We start from the raw sequence: 23,870 nt of genomic DNA on the forward strand, positions 1-23,870 counted from the left end.
GCACAGAGAGGAGCAAGGGAATCACTGGAACACATGCACATAACACAACCCGTTATCATCCGGGAGATACAGCCACTTTCCACGCCTTGCATATCAAACATATATAAATATGTTCTTGTGTGTCAGAATGTCTCTGCTTATATAAGCTTGGTGTAAAGAAATGCATAAAAAGCATTTTAGCATTTGTTTTGACTTAGCAGATATAGGGTGAGTGATGTTTACAGAGGTGACATCTTTGTGTCAGTTATATTGTATGTGCAGGAAATGCGTGTGTGTCAGCATGTATGTTTATTAATAAATCTGTCTACCTGAGTGATGCAGGCCCCAGTGAAGGCCACTATGACAGCTACCACGTTGACCGTGAGCTGGAACTGCAGGAACTTGGAGATGCTATCGTAGACATTTCGTCCCCACATCACCGCCTTGACAATGCTGCTGAAGTTGTCATCAGTCAGGATGATGTCAGACGCTTCTTTGGCCACGTCTGTTCCCGCAATGCCCTGACACAGATTGAGACAGAGTGAGCAGGAGACGGAGACTCATGACGTGATTCATGCAAGCATTCAAGCATCCAAATTATTTTGGAGTGCTACTGTCTCAATATCGTGTCGTCCTGTCTCCAAGCGCTTTCACTTGGCATGAGTAAGAGCTGTGACCAAAATCAAATGCAAAAAAAATATATACCAAATAAAATACAATATATTCATAGTTTTTTTTAAATATATTTGTAATGCATTTATTATTTATAGGAAGAGTAACATACTAAAATTCTTCATATACTTGAAAATATTAGTTATCTTAAAGGAGCTCAATATGAGATTGGGAGCATTTCTTTTGACTCTTAACATGGCGGACCGTGAGCCAACGGCGAGCAGCTAACGGTGCTAACAGTACAACATTGCAAACAACGCCGAAAGTGCTGACAGAGATAACAGTGTTTAGCTGAGGGGGAACCGGAGGGTGGGGGCTATGCTTCCACGACGACCTCAGCTGTAACCGCCATATGAGAGTGGTGCAGAGCGGCGGCTGAGCTAGCCAGTTCGGGCACGCTCACATGCACGAACATGCACTAAAAGCAAGAGCGGCTGGCCCGGCTTTGTCAACAAAGCGCGGAGAAACTCGGATTGCAACACACACACAGAGGGAGAGCGACTTCATTCTCTGCTCAGGTAGACATTACTCCTCTATATCTTGACATAGACAATAGTTGATGATATATTAATGCTCTGCATATCGAATTAAGAAACTACAAGTCATTCATATTATATACTGTATTTAGTATATATAGTGGGATATAAGAGAATCAATGTTTTTAAAGTTGTTCCCCAAGATGGACTCATATACTTCTATGTGACTACATTATTGTAGCTACAGAAGGACTTTAACACCAAATAAACATAAATGGTGAATAATATGTCGGGTTACCATGGCAAAGCCCACATCAGCCTTCTTCAAAGCTGGTCCGTCATTGGTTCCATCTCCTGTTACTGCGACAACCTGCCTCTGTTCTAAAACGGTGCTGTCGATGATGCCTTGACACAAACAGGAGGGAAAGATAGGCTCAAAATCTGTGTGAATGTGTGCGTGTGTGTGTGTGTGTGTTTAGGTTAATAAACTTGAGACTCACCTTTGACCAGTGTGTGTTTGTCGGTTGGCGAGGATCGAGCCAAAACACGAAGTTTGGGCCAGATTTTGTCAATACGTTCCTGTTCAATCTGTCAGTCAGATGGAGAGAAAAGGGGGGGAGAATGTGTGCTGATGAATAACACTACAGAGAACCTATTAGCTATCCTCTTCTTTCACTAGATGTCACTATTGATCCAGAGTCTTGGATGGAGGATAAAGCATCAAAGACACACTGTGAAATTGGCTCTTATATAGAATCAGAATCAGGTAGGTTTTCACATACAAGGGATTTGCCTTAGTGTTTGGTGAATAACAATAAAAAATAAAAGCAAGTACTGTAAAAATCAAGAAACATAAATATAAAGTGGAAAAATATACAATATAAATATGAAAAAAATACTATAAACAATATGTCTGTTTTTAAATGAAACAGCTGTGCAGTATGAAGTATAAAGAATATGTGTAATGTACAGAGGAAATAGTCCAAAAGCTGGTGTGAATGTAACACATAGAGACAGATATGGAGGCTTTATGTTAATGTAACATGTAGTGTCTATGGGGGTTGGATAAGAGTCAGTGTTAGTGGGAGTCCCGGGCCTTGTTGATGAGGCCAGCCGTAGTGCTCTCTTGCAATCAATTGAACCACACTTCACTCCTACATAATGATAATTTACACATAGAATTTAGACTTTAAAAAGAAAAGCAGAGCCACATCATGAATCAGCAGCTGTCCATCCCATTAAGCATTGTGCTCAATTCAAATGATGAAGTTAAATGTTTAGATGAAAGCAATGCCTGTACAAAATTATGAGGATTTGACTATTTTTGTTTTTGTATGGACATCCCGGGAGTACTGAGGTGAGTTTTTTTCTTTTTTTCTTTGCATGATTCATTTATTCGTTAAGTTAGCAAAACAGATTACAGTATAACAGTGGTGGAATGTGGTACTTATGTACGAATTTGAAGTACTTTGGTTGAATATTTCCATTTCATGCAACTTTATACTACTACTCCGCTACATCTCAGAGGTAAATATTGTACTTTTTACTCCACTACGTTTATCTAATAGCTTCAGTTACTTTTCAGATTACAATTCTTCCCTTCCTGTCCAGTGAAAGCCACGTATCTCCAGATGTGTTGATTTTGAATGTTTGTGATTAACTGAAGGATGTGAAGTGTTCCTTTATGTGTTGAGAAAAAGCTAAATCTAAAACTCTTTAAAAAGCCTCTTGGATCAGCTGGAAAACGCATCAACACAAAGCTGAAAACACAACAGAAAAGTTGACTTTTTAGAGATACGTGGTTCTCACAGGACAGCGACACTACAAACATAAGATGATCTTATAGACCATGATGCATTGCTGTAGATTAAACTAGCCAACAGGATATAACAGAGTTAAAATGCAACAAACAAGTTAATGCAGCAATAATATTAACCATACTTTAAGTACATTTTACTGATTATACACCTACTTTTAGTTAAGTAAGGTTACTTTTACCTTTAGTGGAGTATTTTCATAGTGTGGTATTAGTACTTTTACTTAGGTAAAATATCTGAGTACTTCTTCCACCACTGGTGCTGGTGGTGGAAAGTGACTAGATTAGTGAGAAAATGTATTCAAGTACTATACCTAAGTACAATTTTGAGGTACTTTTGTGTTACTTTATACTTCTACTCAGCTACATATCAGAGGGAATTATAAAAAAGATGATAATCTTATAGGTGCAAGAAATTGTTATAGATTAAACCAGTGGTTTCCAACCTTTCCGGCTTGTGACCTCTTATAAAAAAACAATTTAAAAAAAAAATTCACAACAAAAGCAAAGATTAGAGTAAAGTCCAAAAAATGAAAATAACTTTGTTCACAACCCTTCAGATTAATTCTGTGACCCTTTGGAGGGATCTGGCCACTCGGATGGGAACCACTGAATTAAAATACAGAACTGTATTAACTGTATTGTATTGTTGTAACTAGCTCCAGCTCGAGCAGCTACTACAGTAAAATGCTACTTACTCATTAATGCACCAGTATCAATAATAATAAAAAAGGAGAGATGGTATTTTGATGTGAGGTGCAAACCTTAATTACGACTAGAGCTGAAAGGATAAGTCAATTAATCAATTACTTGAGCAACAAAATAATCAACAATCTTTTCAGTAATTTCCAAAAAAGCCAAATATTGCCTGGTTTCCACTTCTCAAATGAGAGGATTTGCAGCTTTTGTCATGTGCGTGTCATGCATGTTCGGTTATTTTCCAAAGAGAAATGTATCAGCATTTAACAGTACATATTAATCTGACTGGCAGTAGAGATTAGAGGCTAGATGAAAGCAGTTATGACAGTGGGGTTATCAAATGGGGTCCTCCCATCACAGATCATTTCTTAACATCCATTTTTAGTTAATTTTTATTTAGTACAGCAATGGAAAAACTTTTCTGTGAATACAGTACAAAATGAGCATTTGAGTCATCCACGTGAGATCCCAACTCACCTCTCCCTTCTCGTTCCTGATTCGTCGGTTGAAGTCTTTGCCCTCTATACAGATAAAGTCATCCCCAGGGTGGATGATGCCACATTTAGCAGCAATGGCCCTCGCTGTGTTAATGTTATCACCAGTCACCATCCGCACCGTGATGCCTGCACGCTGACACTTACGGATGGCATCAGGTACCTTAGAGGGACAGGGAAATTTGTTCATACAAAAACACAATGCCAACTAAAAAAAAGTGCACACAGTAAAGTGCAGATCTCCACCAGGTGTGTCTACTTCTCAAACAAAGAAGAGCTGAATCACTCAGTTGTCCCTCCCACCTCCCTTACAGTCAAGATGGCGGCGAAGATAACAAAAACAGGGACTTATTCATCTCGTATCGTGCCTAAATTTAGTGGATCATAACATATTGGGTTTGGAATTAATCTGTAGATGCTCCGGTTAAAAAATAAGACCAAACTTTTCTACGGATGTCAGTATTTGAGCCACGACAACAGACAAGGTGAGGCTAGTTTTTGGCCTAGATGATTGCTGTAAATGCCTTTTGCTACTGAAGCAGTTGTTGATCACTTGCGGCCCCCACTGGCCGGTTAAGGGGAGCAAGAGGTCAGCAGTCATTTACGGTATAAAACAGTCATTAAAAAAGGTTTTTCAAAAAGTGTGAATCACCGCAACCACGAGAGGTCATTGAGCATAGTCATAAATGACCACAAAAATGATTTGGCTGATGGGTCCAGTAATATGCGAGAATAGCCATGGACAGATAGATACACTCACACACACACGGCAGAACGCATGATCTCCCCACAGTTTTACGTCTGGCGGAGATAATTACTTTTAAAATACAGGTTATAGTCACATCACATCATTATGGATTGGACTAAAACTAAAGACACACACATACTCCACAGTAACCCTACCTCAGGCCGCACAGGGTCCTCTATCCCAACCACAGTGATGCAGGTCAACTCCGTCATTATGTCTGCTTCATTCTCCCAATCTGGCTCCGGATTAGACGACAGGTCGCGGTAGGCAATGCAGATGGTCCTCAACCCCTCACACGCCATTGGCTCAATCACCTATTATTCAGTCATTATTACAACTATGGTCAGGAAGAGATCCACAAAATCTCACCACCCTTCACACCACTAGACTGCTTAACTTAGTGTGTACAAACATGTAATTTACATTCCAATATCAGATGCATAAGAACTGGATTAAACTGCTTGCATACAGTTTGAGGACCTTTTGAGTACCTTTGTGAGAACGCTTTCTGACACAGCTGTAGGGAAAAGACCCCCCAGCCTACTGCGGACAGCAACCGTCGCTGCTTAAAGTCCCTGACATGATGCGGTGACACAAAGCTTCTGCAACGCAAACTGAGCTGGAATAAAGTTGTGTATGGAGGAGAATTGTTTTTCTCACGGCACAAGCTGTGTTCATTGTGAGACAAATTTAGGTCAGTCAGCCTGTTTTGCCCCGTTAATACAGTGCATGTCTCCCTTTGTGTGTGGCAAGCTGGAGAGCAAACAGTGTTTTGACTGCAGTGAAAATTTAGTTTTTGAAGGCTAAATGCCAACAAATATGGATTGAAGCAGAATATCTAGGTTAGATAAAAACATTTCTTAAATGATTACATCTGTTTTTTTTCAATACATTTTAACTTTTGGACTTGACATTGCTCTGGAGTTATTGGAAATGTTTGGATCGCACAAGTTGGAAACATGTATAATACTAATAGTATTAGTGGAGCCTGATCTTTATCTACAACTGTGAATAAATACCAGGTTTAAACACAATGAATAGACATGCAAAAAAACTGTAACTGCTGGATGTGTACATAAACACATTTGCCATATCAACCTGCAAGCTCACTAATTAACATGCTATATTTTGTTTGTTTAATCCCAAAAAAACAAACAAAAAAAAAACACAACTTGTAATCTTTTGCATTTCTGTTTGTGTACAGATTAAACAAGCGAGGCTAGACGTTTTCCATTGCTTCCAGTCTTACAGACTCTCAGCAAGAAATGCCAAACCATTCCTTTAAGTATTTTTTGGGTCATTTTTGCCTTTATTAGTGGTAGTTGGAAGCTAACAGGAGAGAGAGAGATGGGAGATGACATGTGTAAGACCCGTATTGTATTATTTACAGTTCTTTTTATTTAAAAGGTACATCGTGTTATGCCATTGAAAATGTTTGATATACATTAGAATTGAGGTCAATTAGTCATGTTGTAGAATGGGCTTTGATCCATTTAGACTCTATGATGTGGGTTTTGCCTTATTAAGATGTGCTCCTCCTGCTATTGGAACATTTGGGCGTGTCCCTTTAAATGTGATTAGTGCGAGTTAGGCTTCAATGGAGCAGGATGAGGAGCAACAACTTTTCTGACCACAGATTGTTTTTCAGTGATTTCCTGGGGGATTGTTGTCATATGGATATATTTTTGTTTATCTTAATTTTCGTGGAATAAACTACTTTTCACTCACAATACGAGCCTCATCTTTGAAGCTGACCAAGGAGTGAGTGTCTGCAGAAGGCAAGCGGAACTTGGACATGGTAGTCTACGTGAGTCAGAAACCTTTACATCCTGCTAGAAGTGGCGAGGACGGTTTATAGCAAGCTGCCACTACACCATGTAACAAAGGTCCCTGGCTCAGGGGATGTTGCAATGACATGGTCAGCGTCTTACACCCCCTATTCTACCAGGATGTTCCATCAAAATTAATTTGAGATATATTGAAAATTAGGGCTGTACCGAATAGTCAAATAAATCAAAATTTAATGAAAAAAGATAGATGTAATCATTTATTCGTGACATGTCAACTCATTTAATCCGATGAATCGCTATCACAGTAGCTTTTTATTCAAATTGAGTATTTTTTAAGGATGATGTCATAAAATATGATGACAGACAATAGAAGTTTTGAGTGTTAAAAGATGACATTCGGTACAGCCCTATTGAAGACGCTATTCTGTACATCGAAGCTCTAATTCATCCAAGTCTCACCTGTTTGACCATCTCATCTCTGTCACGTGGGCGGAAAGTGCGTGATTCTCCACTGGCATCTAGGATGTAGGAACACCTGGAGAGAGATGAAGGACAGAAAATAGTGAGAATAAAAAGACGTGTGAGTAAAACATGCTTTGTCTCTCACATTCAAATCTTTTAACCCAGTCCCCTTAGGACCGATTTTTTGTCTCAATTGATTCACACAATCTAATGCCGTCCCAGACTACCTCCACCTCCCTCATCCTCCTCCAACACTCACTTCTTCAGCATGATCTCAGAGGCTCCTTTGCTGTAGAGGCGGAAGGAACCGTCCGGCAGCTTGATCACCGTACACATGGATTTACGCACTGAGTTGAATGTATACACCTGAGAGAGAGAGAGAGAGAGAGAGAGAGATGCATGATTTAGAATAGTCAAACTAGAGGTAGACAGACATATCCCTGACTGGAAACCCAGCTCTGAGTGTGTTGGATGATGTACCTGAGGGTTTACACCTCTTGATCCATTGTGATCTGCAAGCACCACACAGCACATGTTTGTTTGTCTAATCAATATCGTTGTAGTTGCTGCATTATAAACCCCATGTAAGATCCTATGTGGGTTTATTGGAGACTTTCTTTGGTACACATAACACTTCAGGTGTTGGCTAGTATGGAGCATGTAGTGACACTGCTCATGGTATTACACAGGCATAGAGAGTAAACACTTTCTTTCTCTACAATTGCAGGTATGTGGGTTTATTCATGGCCGTTTTCCTGAAAGAATGCATTTTTAGCCATGCTAGCAGCATGAGTCTGTGGATGGCAATGTCGCTCTGTCAGTCCCCAGGGGATGAATCTGACTGACTCTAGTGATCCCCTGACTTTTCCTGTAGTGCCACCAGCAGGTCAAAGTTTTCATTTATCCAGTGAAATATCTAAACTTCTCAAACATGGACGAAACATCTGTACTTAAGGCACAGAACCTCTGGCATGGCTGTACACTCTAAGTTTTGTTGTAATGTTAGCGCATTTTATGCTCCCTTCCTTTCTCTTTTTGTTCTGGACTCTTCTCTGGGAGGGTAAAGAGTGCATTTCTGAGTGATTGACCCGGTGGATGCTTTGTTTCTCTGCAATTGTAGGGATTTTATGATGGTCCCATCTGTGTTGCTTTGCAATCAATTGCTGAAAGATATCCTGGCATGTGTTTGTCCTTGTGCACTATGCAACACAACGCAGAGTAAGACACTACTTTATCAAAAGTGCAACAGACTGCAATTGTATATTCTGAGTCTGAGCTTCAAACTGTGATATACTGTAAAATCTGCTTGTGTAGTAAAGCACATCGCAAAAATATGTAGAGTTTTGAACAATTCTACTATTGCATTTTGTTTATTTATTCATCTATTTTTGGAAATATGTATGCAGGATGTATATTAAATATCAATATATTTGTCAGTTGGTGGTTAGCGCCGTCGCCAAGACACAGCAAGAGGGTCACAGGTTCAAACCCGGCTTGGGGCCCTTCTGTGTGGAGTTTGCATGTTCTCCCCGTGTTAGCGTGGGTTTCCTCCCACAGTGCAAAGACTTGCAGGTTCATTGTTGACTCTAAATGTCCCGTAGGTGTGAATGTGAGCGTGAATGGTTGTCTGTCTCTATGTGTCAGCCCTGTGATAGTCGGGCGACCTCTACAGGGTGTACCCCGCCTTCACCCAATGTCAGCTGGGATCGACTCCAGCCCCCCGGCGACCCTGAATAGGATAAGCAGTTACAGATAATGGATGGATGTCTTAGAAACTATAAAAACTATAAATTATTGCCTCGCTGTTGTACACCTCCGCCAACCAGTCAAGTTGCAGATTACATCCATGTCTGTCCAAAATGTCATCACTTCATCTTTTGTGTTAAATTGTCATAATTAGCATATGAATTCTTGAGTTATGGCCAAAAACATGTTTTGTGAGGTCACAGTGACTTTTGACCACCAAAATCTAATCAGTTCATCCTTGAATCCAATTTGACATTTGTGAAATTCCCTCCAAGCGTTCCTGAAATATCGCGTTCAAAGACGTACTGATTGGACGGACAACCTGAAAACATAATGCCTCCGGCCACGGCTGTCACCGGCGTGGAGGCATAAAAACTATAGTGAAGGTGGAAGGGGTGCATGGTTCCCTACCTTGTACAGTCTCTCCTCAGGGATCTGCTCTCTGACAGGGGCGTAGTCCCGCTGTAGGTCTAATACAAATCCCAGCAGGCCACACTCTGTCTTGTTGCCCACCTGCTTAGCCAGACCCCCCTCCACATCAGGCGGCTGACGCAGAGTAAGTTGGTGTGGAAAATTAGGGCCGTGAAAAAGTCAGGAAGGGAGACAGAGAAGGAGACAAGAGATGGATGAGGCAAGAGGAAACGAAAATGGATGACATCAAAACAAAGGCAGGACTACTGATGAGATAAAGCCAGAAGAGTGGTATCTCTGTCTGTGCATGACTCACTAAGATCTTGGAGGTGTAGGCGCTGTTGATAGCGATAGCATTGACTAATAGATCCAGTGTCCGGGGGTTGATCTGTCCAGGGTCTGGAACCACACGGTGGTGCACGTCGCCTGGGCAACAACAATCTAACTTTAATACATAACAATTATAATCTCTGCACATTCAGCCTGCATGCTATCTCCATCTGCTGTCGGTTCCTCCTTCAATAATTCAAATAATATGAATAGCATGATATTGATGATATCAGTATATGTGGACACATTTCTGCATATTTATTCTCCCAACTGTGACAAGAAAATGGAGATGACTAGCAATAGATAAACAGCTTTTCTGCTATCAAAGAGTGAAGTTTAGTTCTATTGGTTTCATTAGGAATATAGGTACTGGTGATACATGTAGTACAGAGTTATGCAGTACATAAGTGACAGCATTTTAAAGGGGCACTCATTCGATTTTACGCGTGAAGTACATCATGACTCATGGGGAGTACTACTGAGACTGTGAGAACAGTTGTATAACGTCTTCTGTGACTCAGGAGGAGCTTTGACAAGTCTAAGAAAATAACCCTGGTGATTTCATCAGGGCCATGTCAACTTAGGTTTGGTGGCTACAAATCTATAACAGAAGGTATGCAAACTAACAAACTAGGGAGTTGTGTTTGAAAGATGTGGGAGAGAAAGTTTAATCATAGAGGCTATTTAGTGGAATTATGGGAAATGTAGGATCCGGAATTTTTGAAGCTTGACCCACAATTAAAAGTCTGGATGCCTCTGCTTCATTGATTTTTTAAATGTATTTCTAACATGAAAACAATATTATGATATTACTGAGTGTGGGCATGTATAAAAAAATACAACTGGGCTGAGAAAAGTTCCTTGAGGAACGCTATAGGCAATACTAAGTATTTGAGATCCATAAAGTCCTTATCCGAGCTGAAAAAGAACTGTTTGATGAACAAAACCAATCAAGTGCACATCACTAAGGCACTACATGGCCTTGCACCAGACTACTTTGCTGAAATGTTTTTGGTTTATGAACCAGGAAGGCCCCTCAGATCCTCCGGTTCTTCTCTTTTAGTTGCTCCACAAAGCAGAACAACATTTGGTGATGCTGCTTTCAGCCGCTGGAACAACCTTCCAGAGGAACTGAGGGAAGCTGAAAATATTGATATTTTTAAATGTACTGTAAACTAAAAATCCATCTATTTAGTCTGTAGTGTTTTATAATCTTCTAATTTGATGGTTTTTATTTTTAATACTTATTTTATTTATCATCATCATTATAGTGTTTATTTTACTCTATTTTATTTAACCAACATTTTATTGCTGATCATTATTATCTCTTTTATTCTATTTTATTTTATTAAAATGTTAATATTTTAATACAATATGCTTATTTTGTGTAGTTTCATATTTTTTATTTATCTATTTTTATTGTTATTTTTATTTCCTTGTATTTTATTTATCGTTTATTATCTTAAATACCCATCTCTTATTGCTTTCTTATTTAATGAACTTTTATATTGTCCATTTTTAACACTATATTTCTGTCAATTGCTATATAAATAAAGATTGATTGATTTATTGATTGATTGATTGATTGATCACAAGAAAGAGACTCGATGAACACATGTTGATGTAAACTAGACTAACATGTCTACAGTTTTTACAGTTTCTACAAGACGAAAACAAACAAAAGTCAGATGTCTAAATTTGACTAAAATCAGCATTTCTCTGAGCTAAATGTAAAAATGTACTGTAGGTAATGCATGTTATTTGTGTGTTGAAACTTTTGAAAATGTACTTTAAAAAAATAAATTAACAAATTGTGCATCACTCCTTCCTCACTCTTAAAGCGCACTAGGGTGCCACAGCAGCACCCACGTTGGGAACCACTGATCTAGTCAAAGTAAAAGTTGGGCCACTCAACATTTATTAAATCTTAGCATTACATTGTGTTTTCATTATAGTGAATCACAGGGAGCACAGATAATCAATAAAGACATGCTTGGTGATTTCTATACTATTATTCGTGAATTTAAGTTTTTCACTCACCTATGTGACTCTGCACCACAGTCATGCGGTTGGTGGTGAGGGTGCCGGTCTTGTCGGAGCAGATGGCCGTGGCGTTACCCATGGTTTCGCATGCATCCAGGTGGCGTACAAGGTTGTTGTCCTTCATCATTTTCTACAAATGAGATATAGTGATAGAGAGCAGAGGGATGTGTGAGGGATGGGATGGGAGTGAATGATGATGGATAGAGGGAGGGCAGAAGGACAGAGGCAGAGAGAAGTGGATCGATGAAAGTCCCAAATGTCATCACTTTATCCTATTTTTATCGTATCGGACATTTGTGTGAAATTGTCATAATTAGCATATGAATTCTTGCCTTGGCCGAAAACATGTTTAGTGAGGTCACAGTGACCTTGACCTTTGACCTTTGATCACTAAATTCTGATCAGTTCATCCTCGAGTCCAAGAGGACGTTTGTGCCAAATTTGAAGAAATTAGATATTGTGTTCACGAGAATGGGACGGACGGACAAAAAAAAACCAATCAAAATTATGAATTGTCAATTTTACACTTAAGTTTTTAGAGATTAAACAAACAAGATATAAAGTGTTCATTTCTGACTGGTAGGTGGATTTTGTTACCTTTGGACGGAGCCAGACAAGCTGTTTCCCACCGTTTCCAGTCTTTATGCTTTCTCCAAAAATTGTACTACATAAATCTAACGAACTATCCCTTTAACTTTTGTTGATGTTTTTTTACCTGAAAAACATGCGAAGGAGGGAGAGAAGGTGGCCTTTATAGACCTTTTCAAACTTGACACATAAGCATTCTATATGGGCCTTGTTAATGCAATAGCTTTTATCATCTCCTCTCTTCTCTCATCTAGATTTTGACAGCTGGACAGTCAGTCAAGACACTGTTTAGAGAGATTTGAGTGAGGAAATCATACAAATCTCATTGGATGAGCAACAGCTCCCTGCAGCTAAATGGCAGCAAGTCAGAAGCCATTCTTATCGGCACCTCCCACATCAGACGAAAAAGACCGGTATCACCTATACGTACGTCACTATCAATGGTCACCCCATCCCTCTCTCCTCACTTGTCACAAACCTGGGTGTCAAGCTGGACTCATCTGTCTGTCAAACCTCATTCTTCCACCTGAGAAGCATTTCCAGATGAAGACCATAACTGAGAAAACGTGATGCGGAAAAACTGGTTCATGCTTTAATCAGCTCACGCAGTGACTACTGCAATTTTCTGCTCACAGGCCTCCCAACCAAAACCATCCAGAAGTTACAATATATCAAAACAGTGCAGCCCGTGTACTCAGCATAACACGGAAATTACAGCACATCACCCCAGTGCTCCACTCCCTTCAACGGATCATCTTCAAGCTACTCCTCCTGGTGTTCAAGTCCATAAATTGTACCGGTCCACCCTACACTCAGGAGCTCCTCACCCTGGAAACTCAGGTCTGGCAGCTCAAATCTTCTCTCTGTGCCACGGATAAAGATGACAAACATAGGTGATCGTGCTTTCTTGTCGCTGGGGCCACACTTGTGGAATCAGCTCCCAGGAACAATTAGCTGTTTTTTAATCTAATCTTAAAACTCACCTGTTCCTCTTAGCCTTCTCCTAGGGTTTTTATAATTACTATAATTTCATAGTAATTTAATTACTTTTTAACTTGGGTCTTGTAATATTTTGTCTATAATATAATTTTTTTCTATTTTAACGCTTTTAATCACGTTTTGTTGCTGTATTATGATTGTTTTACCCTTTAGGTGAAGCACCTTGAGATTTCACTGAATTTTAAAGTGGGCTATAAAAAATTAAACTCATTATAATTATTATTATTTGAGACTGTAAAAGTGAGGAGAGCAAAAGTAGGATTTTCAAAGGCAAGGGGCCCGTGCACTCCTTCACCTGGTTGTTTCCAATGTGGTCCTTGTGCACACTGTTACAGTGGTTAAATAGCCAACAGCTCCTACTCAGTAAACTGGATGGGTGGGTGTACCTTGACAGAGTAAGCCAGAGAGATGGTGACAGCGAGAGGTAAGCCTTCTGGGACAGCCACTACCAGCACAGTGACACCAATGATGAAGAACTTGACAAAATACTGGACGTAGACCGGAGTGCACTCTGCCAACCACGTCTGACCTGCAACACACACACACACACACCATACCACATATTAGAGTGAGTCATACTCGGCAGAATGGTAAATATTTAACCCAATGGGAAAAGACTGAAATGAGCAAAATCTGGTGTATATTATGAGATAGTATGTGTGTTTTTTGGGAAGTTGTATACACACGGACCTTCAACGACAAACGTGTTGATGACAAAGTACAGCACCAGAATGATGACGGTGATGGCCGACATCACCAAACCTGTAGGGAGATTCAAAGATGATTAAAATCTTAGGTCTGAAGTAATGCTTATGTGCAAAGTTTCATACAACTCCCACAATTCATTTCTTGTATTCAGAAAGAACTTTGCTCTCGGTCATTGCCCCAAAAGCTCTGTGGGATTAACGGCTACAGTATCGACTTCATGTGTTAATTTTTTAGCGTGGAAAGTTTCGTAACGATTGCTAAGAGAGAGAAACAGACGGTTCTTTACCTGCTTTGCCAATTTGAACAGCGAGTTTGGTGAGCTTGCCCTGCAACACACTCTTCTCTTTCTTCGGAATGTTGGTCTTCTTCTTCTCCCTGTCCTCTACCTCCCCTCCCTCTGCACTTTTCAGAGGTTGCATCTCCATGGCAACACCCCCATCCTGCTTCTTGGCTGAAAGAAACACACAAAATATAACATATACTACACTCTCTTCAGCACTGTACCTGCAGATGAAGTAAGCTCATCCTACATCCAAACCGAGCTTTTACAAACACATGCACGCACGTCATGAGCTTTTACCTTTGTTCTGATTGTTCTCCACAGCTCCATCAGGTTGTTTTCCTGAGAAAAAGGGGAGGGTGATTTAGACAAAGTTACATATGAAGATAAGGGAATAGAAAGACAAACATATGAGAGAGAAGTGTTCACACGTGTGCATATTCATAGTCACCAACAGTTCATATTTCTGATCTTAGGACAGCCAAAGACACACTTCCAGAAACAGAAAACCACGAAGAAACAATACTAAAGGGAAGAATAATAAAGGTACACACATCTTCATACACTGGGCCAAGAGACTGAGAGACATTTTCATATGTATAAGTCCATCATAGGTCACTGTCACTTTCACTGCACTGTGTGCTGGGGTCATTGGCTGAGGAAAGGAGCAGGGCAGGCAGACAACTTTGTGCTCACATACCATTGGTGACTGTGCTGAAACTGGCATCTGTAGAGATGAGCAATTGAGTACTGTCCTCTGTTTGGGGAATGTGTGAGGAAGGAAGGTTTGGGGGCACGTGAGAGGTTTTGGCAAAAAGGGAAAACAAAAGAGAGCAAAGAGGGAAGAATAAAAAACTCAAGTAGTGAATGTGAACTAGTAGAAGATGACTTTATAGAATGACAAAAAATGAACTGAATATAACCTCAATCTCAAATGAGAGACAATTCAAAGAGAACAGTGTATAGCCCCATAGCAAACCCACATTGCATGAGGAACTAACTAACAAGTTATGGCATTTGTAGAAGTCTTATGAATAATGTATTAGCTCCAGTAAATGACTGTCTGAATGATCCAGCCCACAGAGGTTGCTGCACTGACTGCAAAACATCCCAGTGTGCAATTAACACTTTGGAAAACAAGCGATAACAGTATTTTTTTTTTCATAAAGTGACCATCATCAGCTAATTTGTTGCTGTCCATTTTTGCATTCCAGGATGCTTCAGATGTTTTCTTCTTTTCAAGACGCCGACAATACTCCATGCATTCCCATGCATAAGTGAGAACTGCAGTGGCAGACGCATGGATGAGTGCACTGGTAATGATATTAACCTTAAGTGCTTCTGAAAGTATGTGTAGCCTCTGTTGTTGTCTGCAGCTCTGCTCTGACTGCAGGGCCCTTCCAAAACAAATTTGAGCGTAGACTAATGCTTCATGCATTGACCAACCAACACTCTTCCCTGAATCTCACTGGCTCCCTCGCTCTCCCCTGCTCTTTCAATAATTGATTCAATCTGCAGTCTCTCTCTCTCTCTCTCTCTCTCTCTCTCTCTCAGATTAAGGGAGGGAAGGAAAAACAGGGGAGAGCAAAGGGATAGATAGGAAAGTGAAAGAGGGCACAGCGGCGGGGTAAACAAGAGACCAAGTGAGAGAAATAGAGAAAAATGGACAGGCAGAGAGAGGGGGCATGAGAAGGAGAAGGATGGAGAGGATGTGGGCTAAATTATCGATGAGGTTAAACTGGTGTGTTTCCTGTTGAAGCTCTTATCTGAGATCAGTTAGGAACCCAACTAACTCTACACACACACACACACACTGTGATGTGTGACCATGGACTAATTATGAGACAATGGGCCCCTGGGCACAGACATGTAAAGCCCTCATCTTCGTGGTCTTTTTGCATCTCTTTGTAGACTTTTTGTGTCTCATTTCGGTCTCTTTGTGGTCATTCTTTGTAGTTGCTTTGCGCGTCTTTGTGGTCATTTGATTGGCTTTCCAACAAGAAATATTAACAGTTGTTTCAAACAGAGGTTCTAGGTCCCAGAGGGTCTTGTAGGCCAGGTTCAGTAATGCATCCATGTGTGTGACTACATCTTAACTGACTCGAGAGCAGTTTAAGGTATTCGTCCATGGAGATGGAGGAGATATATGAGAGAGTCTGTTTTTTTTCCCTGGGTTTTGTTTGCATCTGTTTACTTCCTCTATGGGTTTGCATATTTCAAGAACAAAACCATTTGTGCTTCTGATGTATCATTAAATATGAATTAGTATGTTCATCTAGATATATGAGTAGATAAAACTACTAAAAAAGGTGCAGTGTGTCTTTCACAAAATATCTCTATCTTTCTCTCATTACAGTCCAAAACATTTCTTACGTTTTGTGTCTCTCTACCGGTTCCTCTCCGTCACTTACCTTTCTTATCCTTCGCATCTTCCTCCAGTTCTCCAGCACCCAGCAGGGTGAAGATGATGCCTGTCTGCGAGTTGAGTCCTACAGCTGTCACCAGCATCCTGCCCGAGCCCTCCATCACGTGGGTACCTTAAAGTCCAAAAAGATTACTGGTTTAGATTCAATTAAGAGACCAGTGGTGCTTGCATCCCCAAGTGGTTACAGATATGAAACAACAACTTGTGATCTTGCAATTTTTTTTTAGTCAGGTTCTTTGTAGAGTTCTTTCTCTATGTTTTGTTCATGCACAACATATTATAGATGACCTGAGCTGCTCTCGCCACTTAGCAGGGAACAAGTGCTGAGAGCTCAACATGATGCATCATCATTCAGGCAGAGGAAAAAGCTCATTTGAAAAATAGAAAGCCCTTAGGAGTGTACCCAGAGCATAGTTCTGGCAAGGGGGTCAGACAATAAGTAGTTTGGTGAAAGAGTTTTGTAGAGGGCTAGTCTAGTTGAGTAATATTGTTATTGACAGAAAAGGAAGCCAAACCTGGTTGTCTTAAAGTTGTCACTGCTTTTTTCTGAAGTCATGGTGATTCTTTAAATTCATGCAATAGTTAACACAGAGATGCTTACTATAGGTTTCTCCTTAGTGTTTTTTATTAGCTATTTATGGAGATACTTTGAAAAGTCAAACCTCTGTTTCTAACCTGACACTTAGTAGCAATACACACAACACTGACACATTATCACCTTATAAAGTTGCTAACTGTTAACAGTTGCTCTCCAGAGTGTTCTGGGTCTACCCCAGGATCTCCTTCCAGTTGGACATGCTCGGAAAACCTCCAAAGTAGCCTAGGAGGCATCCTGATCAGATGGCCAAGCCACCTAAACTCCTTTCGAAGGAGCAGCTGCTCCACTCCGAGCTCCCTCCGGATGTCTGAGCTCCTCACCCTATCTCTAAAGCTGAGCCCAGCCACCCTGCGGAGGAAACTCATTTCGGACCCTTCTATCCACAATCTCATTCTTTTGGTAACTACCCAAACTACTACGATTTATGACCCAATATACAAATTAAAGATAACATAGTACTGGGTAAAATGAATCACCCTTTTTGGTTTGATCCATGACTGAAATAAATGTTTCAAAATAACATTATATTGGGTAAAAGTAACCACCCCTTTTGGTCTAATTTTTAACCCAACAAAAATGTAAATATGACTTTGTTACTGGGTCAAAATAAGCACATTGGTATGGCTGATTAACCCAATGTTAATAATAACATATAACACTAACACTGGGTCAAAATAACCCAGTGTTTGGGGATTATTGTTGACCCAGTGTTTTTCATACCCATTGGTACTGGGTAAACTTTGCCCAGTACTGGGTCGATGCTAGATTGACCCAGTACTTGGTACCATGATTGACTCAAATTGGGTTAAAATTGACGCAGTATTTTTCAGTGTGTAGAGTAGTCATTTGATCCATGTCATTCAATAGAAAATATTGATTAGAGTAGGGGATACGTTTTAAACAGGGTTTAAGTTTAAATAGTTTGAACCATGAACACACAAGCAGATTGGAAGATATTGTGGGCCACAACACCTAGGTTGCGATGCTACTAGCTTGGGCACCACTATAGGAAAATGATGACTCAGCCGGTGCCTAGCAGTAGTACCTTGAACTCCTACAACACTTCTCTGTAAGCTTCTGTTCCACTACCTTTTGTTTCTTCAATGATCCTCCAATAAAGAGTTGGTTTTTAATCTGAATACCTATTACTGGGCTTCTCTACACATACTCTATAGGTATCTTCTACTGCACTGAACAGTAACATCTGAGCAATTTATCACCTTACCAAGATAAATTATTCTTTTGTTACCATCCAATACAGCTCAAAACAGGACAAAATGTAGTCCAGAAAGTGGTATTTATTCCACTGCAATTTCATATTATTGCATTGCCAGGTGTTGCCGTTATTTTGTCCACCCAAAGGAAGTTGGGTGACATGTGGTCTACATATGATGTTTCATGAATATTTTAGTCTTGAGTTATTGTGTTCACAAAAATGTGTCTATACACAGACAGACAGACAGACAGACAGATGGGCAGAAATGTCATGATAAGCATATAATGTGAAGTAGTACCAGGGTGGCAAATTGTGAAAACAAACCTGAGAGCAGCATGGGGTCCTTATCCACAGACTTGCCTACGTGGTCAGACTCTCCTGTAAGAGAGCTCTCATCTATCTTCAGATCGTTGCCTTGGATCAAGATACCATCAGCTGGCAGCAGGTCCCCTGAAAATAGACGTGCACAGATCAGTGTTTGATTCACCTTGTAGTTTATGTCCTTTTTGGTTAGGGACATGTCAACAGGGACATTTATGTATCAGTATCTCTTGTGGACATATTAGGTAATACATACCACTACATGTTACAGAAATAATGAGTACAGATATAGCAGAATAGTCAACATTGTAGGGAATATGCTTTTTTGCTGAGATTTAGATGAGAAGGTCAATACCACTCTCATGTCCGTGCGCTACTGTAAATATGAAGCTACGTACTGATTAGCTTAGCATAAAGTCTGGAAGCATGCCTGGCTCTGACCAAAGGTAAAATCTCCAGCTACTAACAACTCAAAATTTTACTAATTGACACATTATGTCTTGTTTGTTTGACCCAATTGCAAACTGAAATGAAAAAAAAAAAAAAGTCAAATTGTGGTTTTAGCACTTAACTCCTTGTAAAACGACAACTTGTAATTTTTAAATACAAATTTAAATTTAATTACAAAAATACAATTTTTAAAACTAGCCAATTTTTCATTGATATAATTTAGAGGTGCTGGTGGGCTGATTTTTTCATTTTGGACATACCTGGACCTCGGTCCTCCAGGATATTTAGCCTCTCTAACAACTTACTTCAGTCCAAGGGGGCTTATTGGCATGGGTAATATACGTTTACATTACTAAGCAACTGTGAATTAAAAACAAAAATCTGGTCCTCTCTCTAGGTTCCATGGTGGAGAGGAGGTCATGTTGCTCTGACTCTATCTATTCGGATTGGTAGGTAGGCTACCCAGTCCAAACAACAAATGTTTTTTACAATTCTTGTATGATATTTCATTATTAAATTAATTTCTGAGAATTTGGAGGCAAGAAATCAACTGTGTAGATTTCGAATATTGGCAGGGTAGCCGGGTGGCCCACCTTCGGACTACAGGAACAAAAGCATTCCTCCTGGGCCTGTCTAGTTCATAGCGCCGGTTGGCATTATAGCTAAGCTAAAGTTGGAAGCCCGGAAGGGTATAGCCAGTCAGAGGCAGAGTAGGGCGGGTCGTAGGCGTGCCTAGCGAGTCAGTTTAGTCTCTCCCACATACAGCCAATTATAATGTGTGACGTCATCTGTAAACGCAGGACCCCCAAGCCTCCAGGAAGAGCGCCGGCCGTTGATGCCAATTTTCGTACTGCAACTTCCGTGTCTGTCACGTGATGCCATTGGCCCACAAATAATTTTCCCCATAGACTTACATTGGGAAAGAGACGTCTGTAACTCAGCAGATTTTTTTTTGTTGAGGTGAATCAACTCCCCAGTATGAACACTCTAATAGCCCTTATTTAAATCATTAGGTCCTAAAAGTTGTGAAATGTACTAATAGCCAGATCCAGAGTTATTTCCCTTACTCCGTTCATGTGAATGAGACCCAGACCGTGACGACAGCGCAAGCCGCTGGGACCCCGTGACCCAGTCATGTGACCGAGTGGACGCTACTGCGCATGTTCCATGGGTCCAACTGATGCATAAGATCGCCGGAAGATCCGGGTACTTTTCCAGACATAAGTCGAGCCATTTTGGCTTCATGCGCAACCGAGCAACTTTCATAGGAGTGAACGGGGCCCCGCCTCCAACGCTGCATCCAGTTCTCTTAATACATCCATGGGCCGAGCACATCTGGTGCCTACACCGGCTCAGCGGTCGCCATGTTGAGAACCGTGTGGAGGCAATAGAAATGCTCTGACTTTCAGAGAGAGCACCTTTAAAGACGTGTAGTAAGTACACGGCTTTAGGACATTACGGAATTGTTATAATTTTTTGTGATTTTCAGTGACAGGAGCCAGAAAAGACCAGACACGAACTTTACAATTTCCTGTTTGAAAAAGAGCACATTTGGCATTTTTGTCCTACACATGCAGGCTAACCTCAGCTTTACCATTTTTAGTTAATGATGAAAAGAGTGCTCAAATGAGAAGGGGTTTCAAAAACACATTCAATTCACTTTAATAAATTTAATTTACGTAAGCGGAGTTTCTGTAGGAGACATTTGTTGCAATATGTGAACTACTCATGATTATCAGTATTTGCAGTTAGTAGTTTCATTTGCTTTCTTTTGTGTTTTTCACAGCTGGTCGATATGCAATTTTAATACATCAGTTTTGCTTCTTGTAGCTTCATGGGCATTTGTTATTTCTTTAGATATTATATCATTCAATTTGAAAAAATACAACTTGATTAATTGATAGTGAAAATATAAATCATATATATAAGTTGCTGGTCTTTTATATGCTCTTTTATACAATAAGCATTTGTGACGGTCTCCTTACCGTATTTGACCTGGGCCATGTCCCCCACCACCATGTCAGCCACGGGGATCTGGATGACATTTCCTTTGCGCACGACAGTGAACTTCTGTTCTTGTTCAATTCGACTCTGTAGACCCCGGAACTGCTTCTCTTTGGACCAGTCATTAAACGCCGTCACCAGGACGACACACACAACAGAAAGCAGGATGGCTGCACCCTCGATCCAGCCGGTGTCACCCTCGCCTTCATCCTCTGCAGACCCCGACAAGTCACCACATGCTGGACAGAGGGGAACAGAGGGAAGGTTGGTTAGATATTTTGTGAAGTATACAGAGACAGAGACATGATATCACAACTGAATCAAATAGCAAGTAACCCACCTGAAGTACCAGCTGGTTGGTGGTATAGATAGTTTGGATAGGTTTACTACATTTCCCATAAGTTATCAAATGTAAAAATGGAAAGCAAAGTTAAAGGGACAATATGTGATCCAAATGTAAATAAATGGGTCATCCACAAGGTCGAAAAGAGACTTGTCGCTGCCACTTTTTTCGTACTGGACTATGGTGATGTTATATACATGCATGCATCTTCTCAGAGCCTATGCACGCTGGATACTGTTTACCATGGAGCACTGAGTTTGATTACGAATTTTAAAGCCCTTACACACCATTGCTCTTTGTATGCTCCGGTAGGATGATCAGCCTTGTCCACCCGTAGACTGAACCACTGGCGTGTTCTTATTTATAAGGCTATTCTTGGTCTGCTTCCATCTTACCTACGGACCTACATCCTTCAAAAAAGTACGGGAAGATACCGTCTTAGCTCACAGGACTTAATCCTACTAACTGTCCCCAAAGTCTGTACTGAATTGGAAAAAAAGGCATTCAAGTATGCTGCTCCCTCTTTTTGGAATCAGTTACAAAATGACCTGAAACTTCGAGAGCTGGTCTCACTGAATGTCTTTAAAGTGCTTCTAAAAGACTTGGAAGGAAGCACATCTGGCTGTAGATGTTTTGAATGCTGATGAATGTTTTTTGATACCTTATGATTCTGTAATTTGCTCTTTGTCTTCGTTTTCAATTGTTATGTTTGTTTTATGTCTGCAACCGTGTAACTGTGCTGCTGCCTATCTTGGCCAGGACACTCTGGGAAAAGAGATTTTTAATCTCAATGAGTTTTTACTCCTGGTTAAATAAAGGCAAGAAAGAATATGAAAACCTCCTGATTCTTTCTGGTGACATTTAAGTATGAGCTAAAACAAACAATATATTTAGTTGAGGTTTAAGACCTTGCTGCTTGCCGGTTTATCATCATATCATTTACTACCATTCACAAATTAAAAAAAGGGGTTCATGACACACAGTACATGACTACAAATGCTTATGTCTACCTAAATTAATGTGAGGATAGTTTGCGTGTGCTGCTGTTATCTAGGTTATGAGGTTTCAAACAGAGCCGCAGTGGCTCTCTGTTCACTGAGCCCACTTCCTCTCTATCATGACCTTTTACTGTGGTAAACACACCCAGAAAGCTAATGGCAACAATTTGGCGATCCCCTTTGTTTTTTTATTTCTTCAGCTATTGTTTTTAGTATGCTTTTATTTTGTGCATTTTCATATTTTTACCATGAAACCAATAATGATGATTAGATCATTACATAGAGATCTTTCGGAACAGGAACAACATATACGTATTGTGATTAATTAGCACCATCTACAGAAAACCCTGCTTTCTAAGATTAAGATTCACACTTAAGGATTTGTTGATGGAAGTCGGATACTGCAGCAGCATTAAAGTGTGAAGTTAGCATAACAATGCAATGTCAGCCCAGCTGAATCATATTTTTATTGGTAAAACTTGGTTCTTCTCTCTATTGGCTTTTCAAAGGGAGATTGCAGATATTTTGTTGTGTAACTCACTCAACCTTTTTCCCACAGGGACTGCCCATTATTGGGCCCACTCGATTATTGTAATGCACTTTATTCTGGTATCAGCAGGCAGAACATCCAAAGACTACAGTTGATTCAAAACGCTGCTGCCAGGCTTTTAACACGTACTAAGAGAAGCGACCACATCACACCAATCCTTGCTGTGCTTCACTGGCTACCTGCGAGTTTTAGAATTGATTTTTAAGGTTTTACTGCTTGTTTTTAAAGCCTTGAATGGTCTGGCTCCTGCCTATATCTGTGATTTGCTGACTCCCTATGAGCCTGATTGATGCTTGAGATCCTCTGGCAGGGCCCTACTAACGGTTCCAAAATCCAAACTCCCTACCTGAGGATCTCAGGCAGGCAAACTCAGTATCTTCCTTTAAATCTCTTCTTCAGACTCACTTTTATATTATGGCTTTTTCTTAACTGATGGTGCACTGTTGTAACTATTTTTATGATTTTATTTTGTATTTATATGATTTTAAGTTCTGGGTGTTCATTACTTTTATCATGCTTTTATTGTAAAGCACTTTGTAACCTTGTTTTGAAAGGTGCTATATAAATAAATTTAAAATCATTATTATTGGTCCGATGGCCCATTATTCCGAAACTCCAAATGTCCCACTGGACCGAAAGCCCATTTGTCCGACAGCCCGTTATCCCGAAAACAAACTCCCATTGCTCTGAAAATACAGACTCACCCTGCAACAAACAAAAGCAC

General features: G+C 40.2%; 1 protein-coding gene across 5 annotated transcripts in view; it reads right to left on the minus strand.

Moving 5' to 3' along the window:
- Nucleotides 1-23,870, minus strand: part of atp2b3b (ATPase plasma membrane Ca2+ transporting 3b) — a 63,817-nt gene that overhangs the window by 21,377 nt on the left and 18,570 nt on the right. For all 5 annotated transcript variants that reach the window (XM_037773718.1, XM_037773714.1, XM_037773715.1 and 2 more), the window contains exons 4-20: nucleotides 21,237-21,494; nucleotides 18,805-18,930; nucleotides 16,653-16,778; nucleotides 14,542-14,583; nucleotides 14,248-14,412; nucleotides 13,944-14,015; nucleotides 13,640-13,782; nucleotides 11,664-11,796; nucleotides 9,610-9,719; nucleotides 9,294-9,428; nucleotides 7,396-7,502; nucleotides 7,134-7,209; nucleotides 5,040-5,198; nucleotides 4,120-4,299; nucleotides 1,628-1,715; nucleotides 1,426-1,532; nucleotides 309-500 (exon numbers count right to left, since the gene is read on the minus strand). In XM_037773718.1, coding sequence (XP_037629646.1) covers nucleotides 309-500; nucleotides 1,426-1,532; nucleotides 1,628-1,715; nucleotides 4,120-4,299; nucleotides 5,040-5,198; nucleotides 7,134-7,209; nucleotides 7,396-7,502; nucleotides 9,294-9,428; nucleotides 9,610-9,719; nucleotides 11,664-11,796; nucleotides 13,640-13,782; nucleotides 13,944-14,015; nucleotides 14,248-14,412; nucleotides 14,542-14,583; nucleotides 16,653-16,778; nucleotides 18,805-18,930; nucleotides 21,237-21,494 — 2,219 coding nt within the window. The remainder of the gene's footprint in view (nucleotides 1-308; nucleotides 501-1,425; nucleotides 1,533-1,627; nucleotides 1,716-4,119; nucleotides 4,300-5,039; nucleotides 5,199-7,133; nucleotides 7,210-7,395; nucleotides 7,503-9,293; nucleotides 9,429-9,609; nucleotides 9,720-11,663; nucleotides 11,797-13,639; nucleotides 13,783-13,943; nucleotides 14,016-14,247; nucleotides 14,413-14,541; nucleotides 14,584-16,652; nucleotides 16,779-18,804; nucleotides 18,931-21,236; nucleotides 21,495-23,870) is intronic.

The sequence above is a fragment of the Sebastes umbrosus genome, chromosome 6 (genome assembly GCF_015220745.1).
Source record: "Sebastes umbrosus isolate fSebUmb1 chromosome 6, fSebUmb1.pri, whole genome shotgun sequence".
NCBI lineage: Eukaryota > Metazoa > Chordata > Actinopteri > Perciformes > Sebastidae > Sebastes > Sebastes umbrosus.